The sequence below is a fragment of the Ooceraea biroi genome, chromosome 5 (assembly GCF_003672135.1).
Source record: "Ooceraea biroi isolate clonal line C1 chromosome 5, Obir_v5.4, whole genome shotgun sequence".
Lineage (NCBI taxonomy): Eukaryota > Metazoa > Arthropoda > Insecta > Hymenoptera > Formicidae > Ooceraea > Ooceraea biroi.
Window position 1 is genome coordinate 1,343,615 of NC_039510.1, and position 14,419 is coordinate 1,358,033.

Below are 14,419 nucleotides of genomic sequence, written 5' to 3' on the forward strand. Positions count from 1 at the left end.
TCGACAACATAGTGAAATAGTACAGTGATCAATAAAAACGTGTCTTTAGTTCTAAATCCCTAGGAGCTCATTTGGCCGCCATGGACTTTTGCACCACGTGCAAACTGCAGTGACGTGTGTGCTTAACTTTAAGATTGTTATTGTTAATAATTGTGTATTCCCCGCGATTTTGTTACATTATTTAATGCGAGTTGTTCAAAGAACATTATTGTATACCTATACAAATATTAATTGTATATAAAATAGATGAACACGTTCATTGCTTTGAGGTTATGTTTTAATATCAGTGAAAATGCAGAAAATACGAGTATGTTGTGTAAAATAGTGTTCGCGGATAATTTATTTTTCAATTAGTGGAAACAGTAAATGTTAATTGTTGGAAGCATGAGGGACTTTTACAACAAATTGTGCTTGTTAATATTGGAGGAACATTTTGGACCTCTTATAAAATGTATAGGTAATAATTTATTACATGGAACGAAAACGTTACGTGCGATATGTTTTGGCACACGTCTACCGCTAGCAAAGGTACGTAAACATTAAACAATATTATTTTAATGAAATAAATACCATAACCTCAACTTCTACTCTGCAAGTATCAAATAATAGTGTATATAAAATTTATATTTATTTTCCTAAATTTATTTTCCTTGATATTTTTAAAATTTATTAATTTATTATTAAAATTTATTTTCCTTGATATTTTTAATATTTCTCAAAAGATGTTACTCATATTTAGGTAAAGGAAGGACTGTGCGTTCTCATAAAATACGGCTACGTTACTTGTCAGCAAATTGAGGAAGACGACACTATAGAATATTCTCTAGACCATGACAAGATCATCATGATTCTCCGCTACCCCAGGTATTACTACACACTAAGTGTGAACACTAGTCGTGGAACAAAATCTAACGTCGGAGCTATCAGTTGTCGTAAGCATCACTTGTTGTTACAGATACATGTTCTTCACAAAAACCTACTGTGGAGACGAGGGTGAGATCATGCTGGAAGAAATTTTGAAGCACGGATATTTGACAGCGTCTGAAGTAATAATAAAAACGTACAAGCGAGTCGAGAAAGCATCCAACAAGTGTATGAATTTAAGAAAGCTTTAGATACATCTCTCTACTTTTCTTGAAAAAATTATCAGCCAAGATGTGATTTATTCTTGCGCACTTGAATGATTTAGATGCATCAACTGTGCAAATGTCCTTTCAGCTGACGAAGACGTTTCCCTCCCAAATCTGAAGGATGCATTTGAATTGCTGGTGAAGAACCAGTTCTTGATGCGCAGCGTGTCCTTCGATACAGCGGCGAAAGAGACGGAAAAACCCGATTACAATCTACCGGAACTTGACCTGAGAGCCATCCATTACATGATGCAAGGCCAAGAAGCTGATCCCGGAGATGGCAAGGTATACTGGAAGGTCAACGTTGATCGCTTTACGCAGGATTTTAGGTGAGACTGTTTAATCTCACGATCCAGTAGCGTTAATCATGTTTTTGGGAGTGTCAACGCGCGTTATGCGATCTATAGGGACCAAATTGTTGTATCAGCTATGACGCAAAGGTTCAACGATAGTGCCGGTAAGCTCATGCGACAGCTGATCAACTTGATGTACGTGCGTACCGCCTCTTGGTCGGACACGTCGAATCCCATTCCGTACACCGAGATTAAGGAAGCGGTGAAGAAGCTCGACTGCCCGGAGCTGGAGCAATATCTCGATCAGTACCTGCAGATGATGGAGGAGGACAGCAGCCAGTTCGTCAGGCGAGTTGGCGACTCCGGCGGCGGGCAGTACAGCATTAACATGAAGAACGCGTTCAAGCAACTGGCATGGGTCACTTTGGAGAACATCGTGACCGAGAGATTTGGCTCGAAAGCCGCGCGAATTTTTAGGTGACGTTTTCATGTTTCATTGTTCATCGAAATTCCGCTTCGCTTGTGTGGACGAACGAACGTCCCGCTCACACGCCGCTCTTCGCGTAATCGTTTAGTTGTGTGCGATTTTAGACTGGTGCGCATGGACAGTGGCGTGACGCTGGAGCAGATTCAGCAGATGGCAATGATACCGGCGAAAGAGGCGAAATTCTTCGCGTACACCTTGGTGCAGGAGAACTACATACAGATACAAGAACTGAAGAAGGGTGGATCGTCAGCGGTCGACAGCAGGAAGGCATCGTTCCGCTTCTGCATCGATCTGCCTACAGTCGTCGAGATGGAGATGGAACATTGCTGCCAGGCGCTGTACAACATCATACAGAGGCGCAGCCACGAGTCCACTAGCAACAGGCGGATGATAGAGAAGCAGCTGAGGGTGCAGATACTCTCGGCCAACATGAGGGAACACGGCGCTACGGAGCAGCAATTAGCTGACGTAATATCGATATATATATATATTTCTATGCAGCGGCAAATTAATAAATGATTAATAAAAAAATGTGTAAAATTGTTTTCTCTCGTTTCCGCAGATCGCGGACATGATGACGCCATCGGAGAACGAGCAGCTCGAGAAAGCGCAGAAAGCGATCAAGGGACTGGCGGCGGCGGAGTTTCACATCGATGAAACATTATTTCTATTGACCATGTATGTCCGGTATCATTAAATAAACTTTTTATCCCTTTGTAGCATTCTGTTTCCATTTTTTCGGGGCGCGAGTGTGAAGAATAAAACTCTCCTGCGCTCGTTCATTTATATAGTTTATATTTATTTATGTATAATAATGATTACGCTTGTAAAATACAAACAACAAAGAGTACCTAGCTTTCAAATTATTATAATAAATATAATCATATATTCATGTTTATAATAGTGCTGCTCTCTATTGTACGATATACAGTGCATTTCGTGTCTATCTACGAGGAAAAGTCATCCTTGGATCGTGTTAATGGAAATGAACGATCGCGATTTGCTGCCTGTGCGCGCCCGTTCGCGCATTTTGATTTCATTTGAACGGTCAATGGGATGAACGTACGTCTGCCTATATTGTCGAGAGAAACGAACGTAGGGAACAGTTACGTGGTTCACAGCCGGCTTGCATGTGGTACGTGCTTGGTAAGGTCTCACTATCTCCGCGATTGCGCGCCCGATAAAAATGTCATTGCGCTTTTTTTTACCAGGTGCATCTCGATTTCTCGTTTACGGTAAGCACGAATGTCTGGGCATTATTGGACAATTGGACTACTACAGATTACTGCGCGCTCCGAAAAATGACTTTTCCTTTGTTCTACCATAATGCTTTTGTACGCTCATCTTAACACTTCAGCCGCGACAGACTTGTTCTTTTTTTTTTCACAATAAATAAAACTCAAAGTAGCGTTACCAGAGAAAGGGAGAGAGAGAAAGAGAAAAAGAGAGAGAGAGTAGCGATTTACCCATCGTCCTAAATGTATATATATATTTTGATTTTACGCTATTGATACCCGATATAGTGTACCACGATCACGACACGAATAGTGTTAAGATGATCGCGAGAATCTCGTTCCATCCACACGTGCGACTCTGACTGCTTTTATATTCTTTTATCTTTCTCTCTTGCTCACGTGTACATGCACCCGCACACACACATGCACTCTCTCTTTCTCGCTTCCTCGCTCTCGTTCACTCTCTCGCTCACTCCGCTTCCGTTTCCTCACTTGTGTGCACTAGTACTGCATAGCTATGTACATCCCTCATACATACAAGTTTTCATCTAGAAATAGTGTCGTATACCTAAAACTATAAGATTGAATTTCGGTAAAGCGTTATATTTTTATTATATATAATATATATATATTTTTTTTATACCATTAACAACAACGTGTACATGTAAATGAAGTGAATGCTTGGAATATTGAGAGCGGATGTTAGTGTGTGTTCACTTTTTTTTCCTTTACGTTAAATATACTATAATATTAGTAGCTGTGTAATTCGATTTACAATTTACTATTCTTACAGTTTGCATTCGCATTGGTTGCATGTGAAGGCCAGTAAATTAATCGCGTGTGCTGAGGGATTATCGCGTAATGTCCGTGACACCCGTGGAAGTGAAGAGATCGCGCCTGCAAATATCGTAAGCAGATTTCAACGGAGATAATAATCGAGATAACTCGAGAAGTCGCAATCGATGGAATGCAGAACCAATTTTTGCCAAAACAAACACTACGTCCGACGAAACGTTAATGGGACCTTAAGAAGCGAGACGCCGGCCCAGCTCTATTGCACGTGTGACCGCTGTCATCACAAAACGGCTCGATCTCACAAAATTCCTCACAAAGCGTGGCAGCAATCAAACTCTTCTTCGAATTAATCGAATTACTCGCGATAATGAAGGGTATGGCACAATCGAAAAGAAATGCAAGATGCAAACAGATCTTTTACGCGAAACATCTATAGTCTTCCAATTAAACGGTAGGCTGCTAATCATCCGACAGCGAGATGAATAAGGGAGAAACAAATTTCACAAAGTTCATCTTTGGAAATCGACGATAAAGAAAATCGCTCTAGAGAATCACACATCTCGAAATATAAAATTCTTTAAAGCAAAAGAGAGAAAAAAAGTTAAAAACTGATAAAAAAAACTGACATTCTGAAACGATCACAAAATCACGCCGAAGGCGATTCGAGTTCAAGGAAACAATGTGCACTACGCAAAACAAGGTGACAAGGTCGCAATTCGATTTTTGAGTATTCGAGCGTAAAACGATCAACGATTAATTCTACTTGCCGTTCTTGTCTAAACTGGCACGTACAACCTTCTTCACTATTAAAAATAGTAAGATCACTTAAATAATAGCACTAAGTAAGCAACGACGATATCAATACTAACGTAACATTTATAATAATGATAATAATAATAATAATAATTAATAAAGATAATAATGACAATGAAAAGAAGAATATGCGTCGCGTTTAACATTTCGTTAATCTACATATCTCGAATAATTACATATATAATGTAGCTACGTAGATATACATCACAATATAGTTACACTGTACATTAATAATTATTGGCGCTCGTGTCGGATGCCGCGCGATTAGTCCGCTTCCCCCCGACACATTGTACAAATCCATTATATACATAAAATAAATTATTATCAACATTAAGCTATACCCTAATCTGACGCCGGTCGAGCCCCAACGAAACGGGTGCAGACACAGCACATCGAGGATACTGGCTCTCTTTATAAAATTATATTAGGTACCGCGTGTACGTAATTGCACTGATTATAAATAACAAAAAATAGGAGAAGAGAGAGAGACGAGGAAAAGGAGAAAAAGGAGAGAGAGAGAGAGAGAGAAAGAGAACGTGAAAAAAGAAAAGGAAGGTAGAGGAGGAGACGCGAAGATATTCGCTTCACGTCGAGCCAACGAGGCGACTCGGAACCGGGGGGGACCCCTCCGCTCTAATCGACCCCCCGACCCCCCGGCCCGCGAAAACGCTATTTGGCACATAAGTATTATCACATCGAGCTCCGAAATCATATTAGACCGCTCTATCCCGATCGTCTCGCAGCTTGGCTACGCTGCCTACCGTAACGACCGCGTGCTCGCCTCTCGCATCGGCTCGCACCGTAGTCCGTAGCGGTTTCTCCCAGTCGATTCCCGTCTTCCCCTCGTTCTCGGATGTACGCGCGATCATCATCCCTCATTCGCGAGAACGTAATTCGGTGAAACGTAACGTAACGCGACGTCGTCGCTGTGTCACGCTACCAGAGAACGTCGGCCGCAACTGATAAAGCGCGATTGTGGATTTTACTGTCGCGATGAGCGCGTGTCACCCCGTGGTAATCCCATCCGCGATTTTACCGTAACGTTGTACTAACATATCGACGTTATTATTCTCCCGTGTCCATCTTATTGCATCGTGTCGCCCCTCTTCTCGCCCCTGTACCCATCCCCCTGGCTCAATCGCGACTTACCCTTTCTTACCCGTCTCGCGGTTGCGTGTCCGCCGTTTCTTCTACATTTACAGTCAATAAATTAACGATGAAAATACTATAAGTACTAGGCATTTTTACATTGAACGAAGCCGCGACGCGCGTCTACGCGCGAGATCGATCGCGCGGCCGGGTCGTCTTCCCCAGCTTCCTCTCACTCTCGTTCCGACGTTCGTTCGGCGCGTCGAACGTGGAGTCGTCGGTGGTTTTATTACATTATTATTGGTGGACAATTGCGTGACTGCGGGGCGGTCGCGAGATGAAGGTGCCGTGCAGGGGATGCTGCGAGGGACCAGTTCATTACTCATGCGTTTCTTCTCGTTTCTTTATCTAGCTTTTTCGTTTGCTTTTTACGTTTCTGTCTTCGTTCCGCTTCTCTCATATCGGCGCGCATTGTTACATGCACATGCACACACACACTAGAAGGTATAGGAACAACTTTTTGGCCGTATATCGTGTCATCGCGTTATGTGTACGTGGATATCTACGTCCAGGGTAAGACGGAGGTTCACGATGATTGCGTAACCATCGCGCGGATCCCCCGAACCAGCGCGACACGCGATTGTCCCTGGAAAGTATCGCGCGAGTTCGCGTGCCCTCGCGCTCGTCGAGGTCCGTCGTGAATTTCCGTGTGGACTGCGGTTTTGATTGTGCGACGCGCAAAGGTGCGGGGAGGTACGCCGACATGCGTGACGGCGGCCACGTGCGTGAACGTGCCCCTCCGGTGTCGCTCGTGTGTCGATGTGAATGAAGAAATCGGAGGGAAAACGCTTGTCTGAGGAAGAATGCGACGTCTATCAGACGAGGGTTCTGCTACGTCGTTCATGCGTTGCTTCGGCTTGAAATTGCGAATTTACAATGCATTTAAAAGAGAATTTGCTCTGCCTAAGAAATGGAAACAAGTAGTGGCAGTGTCTTGAAGAAAAACCGCGAAAATCATGCGAATTATAATACCGAGAACGGATTGTCAAGTTTCTGCCGACGCATAAAGGTAAACTCGATTAGCCGTGGCGAAGGTAGTTTTCAAAATTTCGTCGTTCGTTTAACTATTCGACTGTCTGAGCACATGATGCACCGTTTCTGCATCGTTTAGAAATTCGCGGAGGACAACCGACGTCTCCCCGATCATCAACAATCATCAACACGATCGAGCGACGTGACGATGGATCCGAGCAAGTGGCTGCGCCATCGGTGCCTCCGGCTTCGCTACCTTAGGTCCTTCGTGTACGATGGCACAGAGATGGAACGTTATATCACAACCTCCGGCGAGGTTTCGGCACGCTCCTCTTCCACCGGAAAGCGGCGCGCTCGCAATCCGAACGCATCTTTGCAGTCTTGCGTTTATTTTTTCGCACGGACGTCGCGTACGATTCGGAAGACAGCGGGCACACCGAGGCCGGACCGCAAACTTCCGGTTACCAGAAGAGCTCATGAGCGAGCCGCGACGTGGAAGCCGCGACTGCGGCCGCTGCGGCCGCCGCCGCTGCCGCCGCGGTGACCGATGACGACGATGACGATGATGACGCTCCGGGCGGCCAGAGTGGCTGACCCGGAGCCACGGTTCAATCCTCGTCGTGGTGCCGCGGACTCGCGTCGTAGCCGCCGATCGAGCCGGAATTCTCGGGCGAGAAGTTCATCATGTCTGTGGGCGAGAGACTATCCTGCGGATAGTAAAACGACGGATGGTCCGAGCTCGGACCCGCACCGCCGCCGTTTAACATCGTCGCCGGAGGCGAGACCGACGGCCGTGCTGACGGGCCAGCGCCTGCAGCCGGATGATGCTGCGCGCCGGCCATATCGGCGCCCACCGGCGACAGGAAGTTCATCTCGGCGCCACCGTCCCGACACCAGAGCTGCCGCATCTCCTGCCGCCGCTGCCGCATCAGTGACTTGTACTCGGAGATGCGCATCTTCTTGCCGTCGACGATACACGTGCGCTTCGGCCGCGGCCGGTACCTGTAGTCCGGATGCTTCTCCATGTGCAGCTTTGATAGCCGCGACTGTTCCTCATAGTACGGCTGCTTCTCCGAATTCGACATCGACTTCCACCGGGCGCCTGCAACCGATAGAGGAAATACTTTTATTCTCGTGCGATGCGAGAAATTAAGCGCGTTTAAGTGTAAGCGGTTCGAGTGGGTTTGATAACGAGTCGGAAACGTGCTTTGACAATGCGATTATATTACGATTAGAACGATGAAATCGAATTCAAGAAAGTTTTATTCCGGCAAAGTGCATCGTTTGTTTAACGCCACCGTCGAATTTCAGGAAGCATGATCGCACGAGTGTGAAATTTCACGCGCAATTGATCGACTTGGGAATGAGAATTCTTGAAAATGCACGCGTGGAATGCTGATTACTACTAAATGTGAAAGGCGATATTGATCAGATGCGATTACTTACCGAGAATTTTCGATATGTTCGAATTGTGCATGTCCGGGCAGGCTTTCAAGATCTTTCTACGCTCGTCCTTGGCCCAGACCATAAATGCGTTCATAGGTCGTTTGATATGCGGTTTGTTCTCACTCTCCCTTTTTTGCTGCCTCACCATTTTAGCTGAAGAAAGAGAGAGGAGATAGGAGCGTTAGATGTCACGCCGTCGTCGCGATTCACGATACTCTCGTGAGAAACGAATCTAATTTCGTGAGGGCGTCACTTGGCGCTCTCAAAACAAGAGCGTAATATCAAGCTAATCGTTACTCCATAGAACTGCTTACCTTTTTCCGTTATGTCTTCCGCTACTTTATACGTCGGATCTCGCCACACTGCAATTTCAAAATCAAATCATGTACTTGAGGTGCAACGTGACGCGATTATTATATACAGGTTTTATAATATAAGTAATATGTTGCATAAGTTTTTTACAACATTCATGATTTTGTATAATACAACAGCGCAAATTTATATAATAAATTGCGATAAAAAAATATCTATATAATTTACGTTAGTTGATTCTACCTTGCAATTAATTCTAAACTGATTTTTATCTTTAGTTATGAGATTTTCCATTATATAATTTGTGTTGCTTAAGAAAAAAGTAATTCCATGTTTCAGAAAGAATTCTTAACATGCTGGCAGCTCTCGCTGAATAATTTTTATATTATTTATATAAAAATCTTCTTGCGTCTATCTCTCAACGATTAACACCCCCCCCCCTCCCCTCCCCGTGCATTCGCCGTCTACTTACTGTGAGACGACGAGAGGAAGTCTTGCTCTTCCTGAGGTGTCTCCTCTCGAGAGCCAGAATGCTTGATCGGTCTTTGAGTCTGGGCCGACGGTGGCATCGCACCTGCACTCGGCGGCAATCCGTAGAGCCCGTGCATCGCGAAGTGCTTCTCCACGGCTGCGACCGCAGCAGCCGCCACAGATCCACCGGGTCCACCGGCTTCGTCTTTGCCCATTACTTTGCCCACTGTAACGGGTCACCGGAGAAACGGAATGAGAGCCGTGCAATGAAGATACTCGATCATGATCTCAAGATAATAAAATACTCGACTGAGACACGAGATGCCAAAGAACTATAAATTTTGTCTGCAAGATCGCTCGTTCAAGTCTAGATCGATCGGAAAATTTCGTTCAACGCTTTCTCTCGCATCTTTTAATTCAGTAATATTGAACATTTTTTCTACGGATTAATTTGTTTAATCAAATATGACTTTCTCTCAAATGAAAGCTTGAATCTGGATGATAAGATCACACCTACGCAGCGCATATGGACTTGGACGAGCGATCGATCGATGAAACGGGCATTCCGACGTTCTCGCGCGGACGTTGGCCACAGGAAGATACGCGGGTAACGAGAGCGAGCGTACGCGTACACGCGTAAAAGCACGTAAACCGTGCTCTTGAATGGCAATGACTTCTCGTGGTAACCACGCAAGCCGTCCCGACTCATTCACAATTTCATTCACCGATCCACGCACTGTTGCTACGGCACCGTTGCAACCGGAACGGTTGCAACTCTCGGCTCGCTCGTTTCATTCCGTTTTCTCTCTCCCTCTCTCTCTCTTCCCCGCTCTCGGCGAATCGCAACCGCCGAGCATCATGAAGCGCGAGAATCAGTACGTAAATCAGTTTAACGATCAGTAAAACGTCGGTCTCACACTCACTCGGCGAAGACAAAGTGCTGAGATGCGGCGGCAAGCCGGCGTAGGGGAGGGTCGGCAGGTAATTCCGCGGTATCGGCAGACCTGGCGGGAACAGCTTGGGCGCGGTCGCCGCTAACGGTTGCTCCTGCTGGCCGCTGCTTCCGGCGCCGGTCGAGTGCGAGTCGCTTCCGGGCGACGAGGAAGACGCGGTCGCACCCGACGACGTCGACTTCGGCTTCGTGAGGTTGAGCGGCGCGTCGAGGTCCTGGAGCGGCGGCGCCGTGGGCGCAACCGCGGACGAGATTGGTGCCGGCGACGGCGATTCCTTCTCCAGCTGCGTGGTCATCTGCGCGAGGTGCGCGGTCGCCCAGCTCGGGCCCTCCCGGTGGCCGCTGATCATCTGCGAACAAAAGCCAGATCTTTATAAGCAACATTTTCCTATTAGGTATACTTGTCGAAGTGGAGTCAACGTCGGAACCATCATGCTTTTCGAACAAGCAACAGAACACTCGGGATCTCAAACGTCTAATTCTCCGTATATTAATAGTAACAACAGTAACAATAATAATAATAATAATAATAGTAATAATAGTAGTAATAATTGTGCAACTATATTGAATGTGACAGGAAGTTTCCGCCAAACGAGTAGCTCGCGCCGAAAATGAGGGAGATGACAAAAAAATGTTCATAACACGGAACCAGTGAGGGATGAATCGAGCGCGTATAGCCAATAAACGGGGACCGCTGAATTGCAGACAGCGATTATCGATAATCACCGAGCCACGTACATTGGCGATGGAGTTGATATGCTTGTTGCCAGTGGTGGCGGTGGACGTGGCCGGCGGCAGCGGCATGGGCGACTGCACGGGCAGCCCCCTGAGCTGCTCGAAGAACGGTAGGAACATCCCCGACATGCCCAGCTGGCTCTTCGTCATCTGCGCCTGCAGCTCCTGGATGTTGTGCTGCATGATGTGCTCCTGCTGCTGGCGCTTCAGGTGCTCCGTCTGCAGCCGCTGCATCTCGATTTGCTTCTGCGAGTCTGCGACCGTCATGTGTGCGGGATACGACGTCTGTGAAGTCACACGGGCCACTAATTATAATAAAAAGACGCCGCGTGTTTCGGGTATTGCGAATATCGCGGAGGTGCACGGGAGTAGTTCCAATCGCATGCTTCGCTTTGTCTGTTGAGCGTGACGGATAGTGCGACGTGTATCGTATGTATGGTTGAAAATATCTCTTGGTCTTGTAACATTTATGTAAGTACGATAAACAATTTATATTTTATGCAGCCGTAATTTAGTGCGCTGACACAAAAACTTGTGATTACACACAATGTTATTTACTGGGCTTATGTAAAGTTCCGCACTCTTCTCATTTGGATTAATCGGATAGAAATATATAATCTTTTGCGTTGCGCGCATATCTGACTTTTTATCGACACCGCGATATAAAAATTGCGAATTGTGGGTTCAGCGGTTGATTCCGAACGGCCGATGCGTTGTCACTTTGACACTTCACCCAGATGGAATGACCTCATGTATGAAGCGTGCCAATTATGAGTATTTGCGCGGAAAATATTTTTTCCCGATTTTCGTTACACGCCGGCAGATTTTCCGGTTCGCGCGATCCGAGCACAAACAGAGGCCTCGTCAGCGCCGCGTATCGAAAAAGCATTTTTAATCATTAAAATTGTTTCGGATGTATAACATTTACGTCGCAGCGCGGGATCGTGTATCGTGCCGATATAAATATCGCGTCTACGAAAAATGGCTATTTCACAGCTAAACAGGCAGCAGTCTAATTGCGCGTGCGAGAGAGAGAAAGAAAAACTGGTAGTATCGACGCGGTCAAGCGGGTCGGGCAGCCAAGTGCATCGCCAGCGAATTTTTCGATGAATGTCGTATTAATAGCGTATAAGGCATGCCGGATTTAGACTCGCAGAATATATCTGATCCGCGTCCCTCCACAGGAACGCAACAATTTACGCGACGGATATCATTGTACTTTCCTACGTCCTGGCCGCGGTCCAGATATGCGTGGGGCTTATTTTAGACGATAAGGAAGACGTTTATTCATCCGGCCTGTGCACCAGCTGAGACGTCACGCGCGCGCGACGCTGGATGCAACCGCCGCCGCCGCTTGCATCGCCCTTCTCGAGCGATTATTAATTCCTGCGGTGCTCGATGGTGGATCGCGGCAAATGATTTACGATCGGCACGAGGCTCTCGCGACAAGTTTGCCGCGGCTGTAGAGTCCCCGACTTTGTTAGAGTAGGAGGACTTTGCCAGCCGCACATTGTAAGCAGTTGCGATGGAAATAAAAACTGTGGGGTAAGCTCGCGTCCGGGTTGGCGACGCAAAAATCCGCGCAAAACATGCGGCGTTGCACAACGATAAGTGGCGATAAGCCCGAGACCTTTCGCGTCGATTAGCTGTTTAGCCGGGAACTTCTTGTCGACCTCCGTGGATTGTTAAGAACACCAGCGCAAGAAGCGCGAACGGACGAGGAAAATGGTTGCAACACTAACGATCGACGCGTGAAACGATTACAATGTGCGGGAGCGTAAAAAACCGATTAATATGCATATCGAACGATCAGTCGATATCGGCCATATTAGAAATCGCACGTCAGAGGCACCAGTGCTCAGCATTTACGGAGATTAACCGAAAAATTCCATCTCCTCTCACATCCTTTTCTTTCTGTAGAGTATGTTAATAAAAATTAATGGCGTTTACCCCATTCTCGATATTTTCGATATCAATTAATGAACGATCTCTGTTCAGCAAGTTAGACAAAACAGATTCAATCATTAGAGAGCAAATACAGATGTCATTCGAACATCATATTAAATCGTGATGGAACAAGACAGTCATTACGTGATTAAGAGTATCCGTATGACTTACTCCCTCCTTTCTCTCTCCATTCTGCGTTCGTCGACGTTACGGTCTTTTACGACACGCCGGCTCGGCGACCACCTAAAAGCTGTCGAAGTGATCGTTTATGCACCTACATACGGGCGTACGCAGTTCATTGAGACCACACGTCCGCTCGTGTTCGCTTCGTAATGCGAGCGCGAAGAATTGGCGACGAGAGACAATGAGACGCGACCGGGTAACGCCAATTCGGGCAACGTGTTCGGTTCGGGGTACCTATAACGGTCGACAAAGGCGGAGGAGAGAGGAACGAGCGCAGGGCGAGGGAGAGAGAGTGTGAAAGGGAAGAGGGGAGGGAGGAAGGATAGAGAAACGACTGGAACTTCATTATTCATTTGCAGAGTTCAGTTATGCCGATGATACGTATCCGTGACAGCTATACCGCCCACAGTGGCTAAATATAAACAGGCGGGGTGCCAGCAAGTTCCATTCACATTCACACATCCACGCGCGCGACGCAGCGCTTTAGTAAGTGAGCATAAGAATATGAGGAGCCCCGTTCTGAATATGCATCCGCGCATTGACGCCAACTGCACCGCCTAAACTTAGCCGCGCAATTACCAAAACGTACCTGCCACCCCCCGTATAATCGGCTACTCGGGTGGACTATCATCCGGCGTCGGATCATCGATCGATCGAGATCGCGCATGATGCGACTCGGGGAGGAAGAGGGAGCGATGGAGAGTGGCATGCCCGATTTAGTCATATGCCGCGTGATATCCTAAATAATTCGACGTTCCAATGATTTATTGCAATCTTGCTTTGCGCTGCGCGATATTGCGATGCAATTACGTGCATATTTGATTCGTAACACTCGAACATCGATCAACTCGAATACCACGGCCGTAGTTCTATTATTACATGTTCCAGCGAATCTTATATATTTAAATTTGTTTAACGGAAAACTGGTCGTTGCATCAACGACGCGATGTTTGCCGGCGACACGCGAGAGACGACGCGCGAAAGAGCGAGGGCTAAGGGCCACGCGAATTCGCTTGTCTACATTTAGAATCGGAGCACTCGCGCTCGAGTGCACGAGCGCAGGGGGACGCGCAAGGGGATGACGTGGATCCACCGGAAGTGGTTCATACTTCACATGCGTTATAAAGACTGTCACTGACGGGTACTGTCTAAAATTACGTCGCGCCGTGCCGCGCCGAGCCGAGAGAGAGTCGACTCTCCCAAGAGCGAAGGCAGTCCGCACGCACGTAGATCGGATTAAGGCCTCGCCGGATATCAGCGCAATCTTATCGCGATCGTTCCCGTCCCGAAATACACCACTGGTATGAATAATCGATTGAACGGCACAAACGAGAGGAGCACGAATAGGAGGCGGACGAGAAGAAGGAGATGAAGCTGGGTCCTGCCAGCCCTCCTCGCGGACGCGACGCGCGAGACAACGAGGAGCCGTGGACGCAGAAAAGCGCCGTTGCACCCTTTAATGGAATTTTAAAAGAGAGACACGGAATCCGACGTCACAC

The 14,419-nt window shown here is 46.9% G+C and overlaps 2 protein-coding genes across 3 annotated transcripts in view; one reads left to right on the forward strand and one right to left on the reverse strand.

Annotated features, from left to right (window-relative positions):
* The first annotated feature begins 63 nt into the window (after positions 1 to 63).
* Positions 64 to 2,760, forward strand: LOC105287027 (DNA-directed RNA polymerase III subunit RPC3). 2 transcript variants are annotated; one of them, XM_011352404.3, is made up of 7 exons: positions 64 to 528; positions 740 to 864; positions 938 to 1,092; positions 1,219 to 1,459; positions 1,538 to 1,900; positions 2,015 to 2,378; positions 2,473 to 2,760. In XM_011352404.3, the coding sequence occupies exons 1-7, from the start codon at positions 367 to 369 to the stop codon at positions 2,605 to 2,607; spliced, it is 1,545 nt and encodes a 514-aa protein (XP_011350706.1). In that variant the 5' UTR covers positions 64 to 366; the 3' UTR covers positions 2,608 to 2,760. The 2 variants fall into 2 exon arrangements, with proteins under 2 accessions (XP_011350706.1, XP_011350707.1); XM_011352405.3 differs by having other exon boundaries at positions 66 to 528; positions 956 to 1,092.
* A 358-nt stretch (positions 2,761 to 3,118) lies between these two features.
* The window catches only part of LOC105287028 (transcription factor SOX-5), a 41,706-nt gene continuing 30,405 nt past the window's right edge, over positions 3,119 to 14,419 (reverse strand). The window contains exons 4-9 of the mRNA XM_026969590.1: positions 10,794 to 11,075; positions 10,027 to 10,405; positions 9,105 to 9,329; positions 8,635 to 8,682; positions 8,321 to 8,473; positions 3,119 to 7,976 (exon numbers count right to left, since the gene is read on the reverse strand). Coding sequence (XP_026825391.1) covers positions 7,483 to 7,976; positions 8,321 to 8,473; positions 8,635 to 8,682; positions 9,105 to 9,329; positions 10,027 to 10,405; positions 10,794 to 11,075 — 1,581 coding nt within the window. The 3' untranslated portion in view covers positions 3,119 to 7,482. The remainder of the gene's footprint in view (positions 7,977 to 8,320; positions 8,474 to 8,634; positions 8,683 to 9,104; positions 9,330 to 10,026; positions 10,406 to 10,793; positions 11,076 to 14,419) is intronic.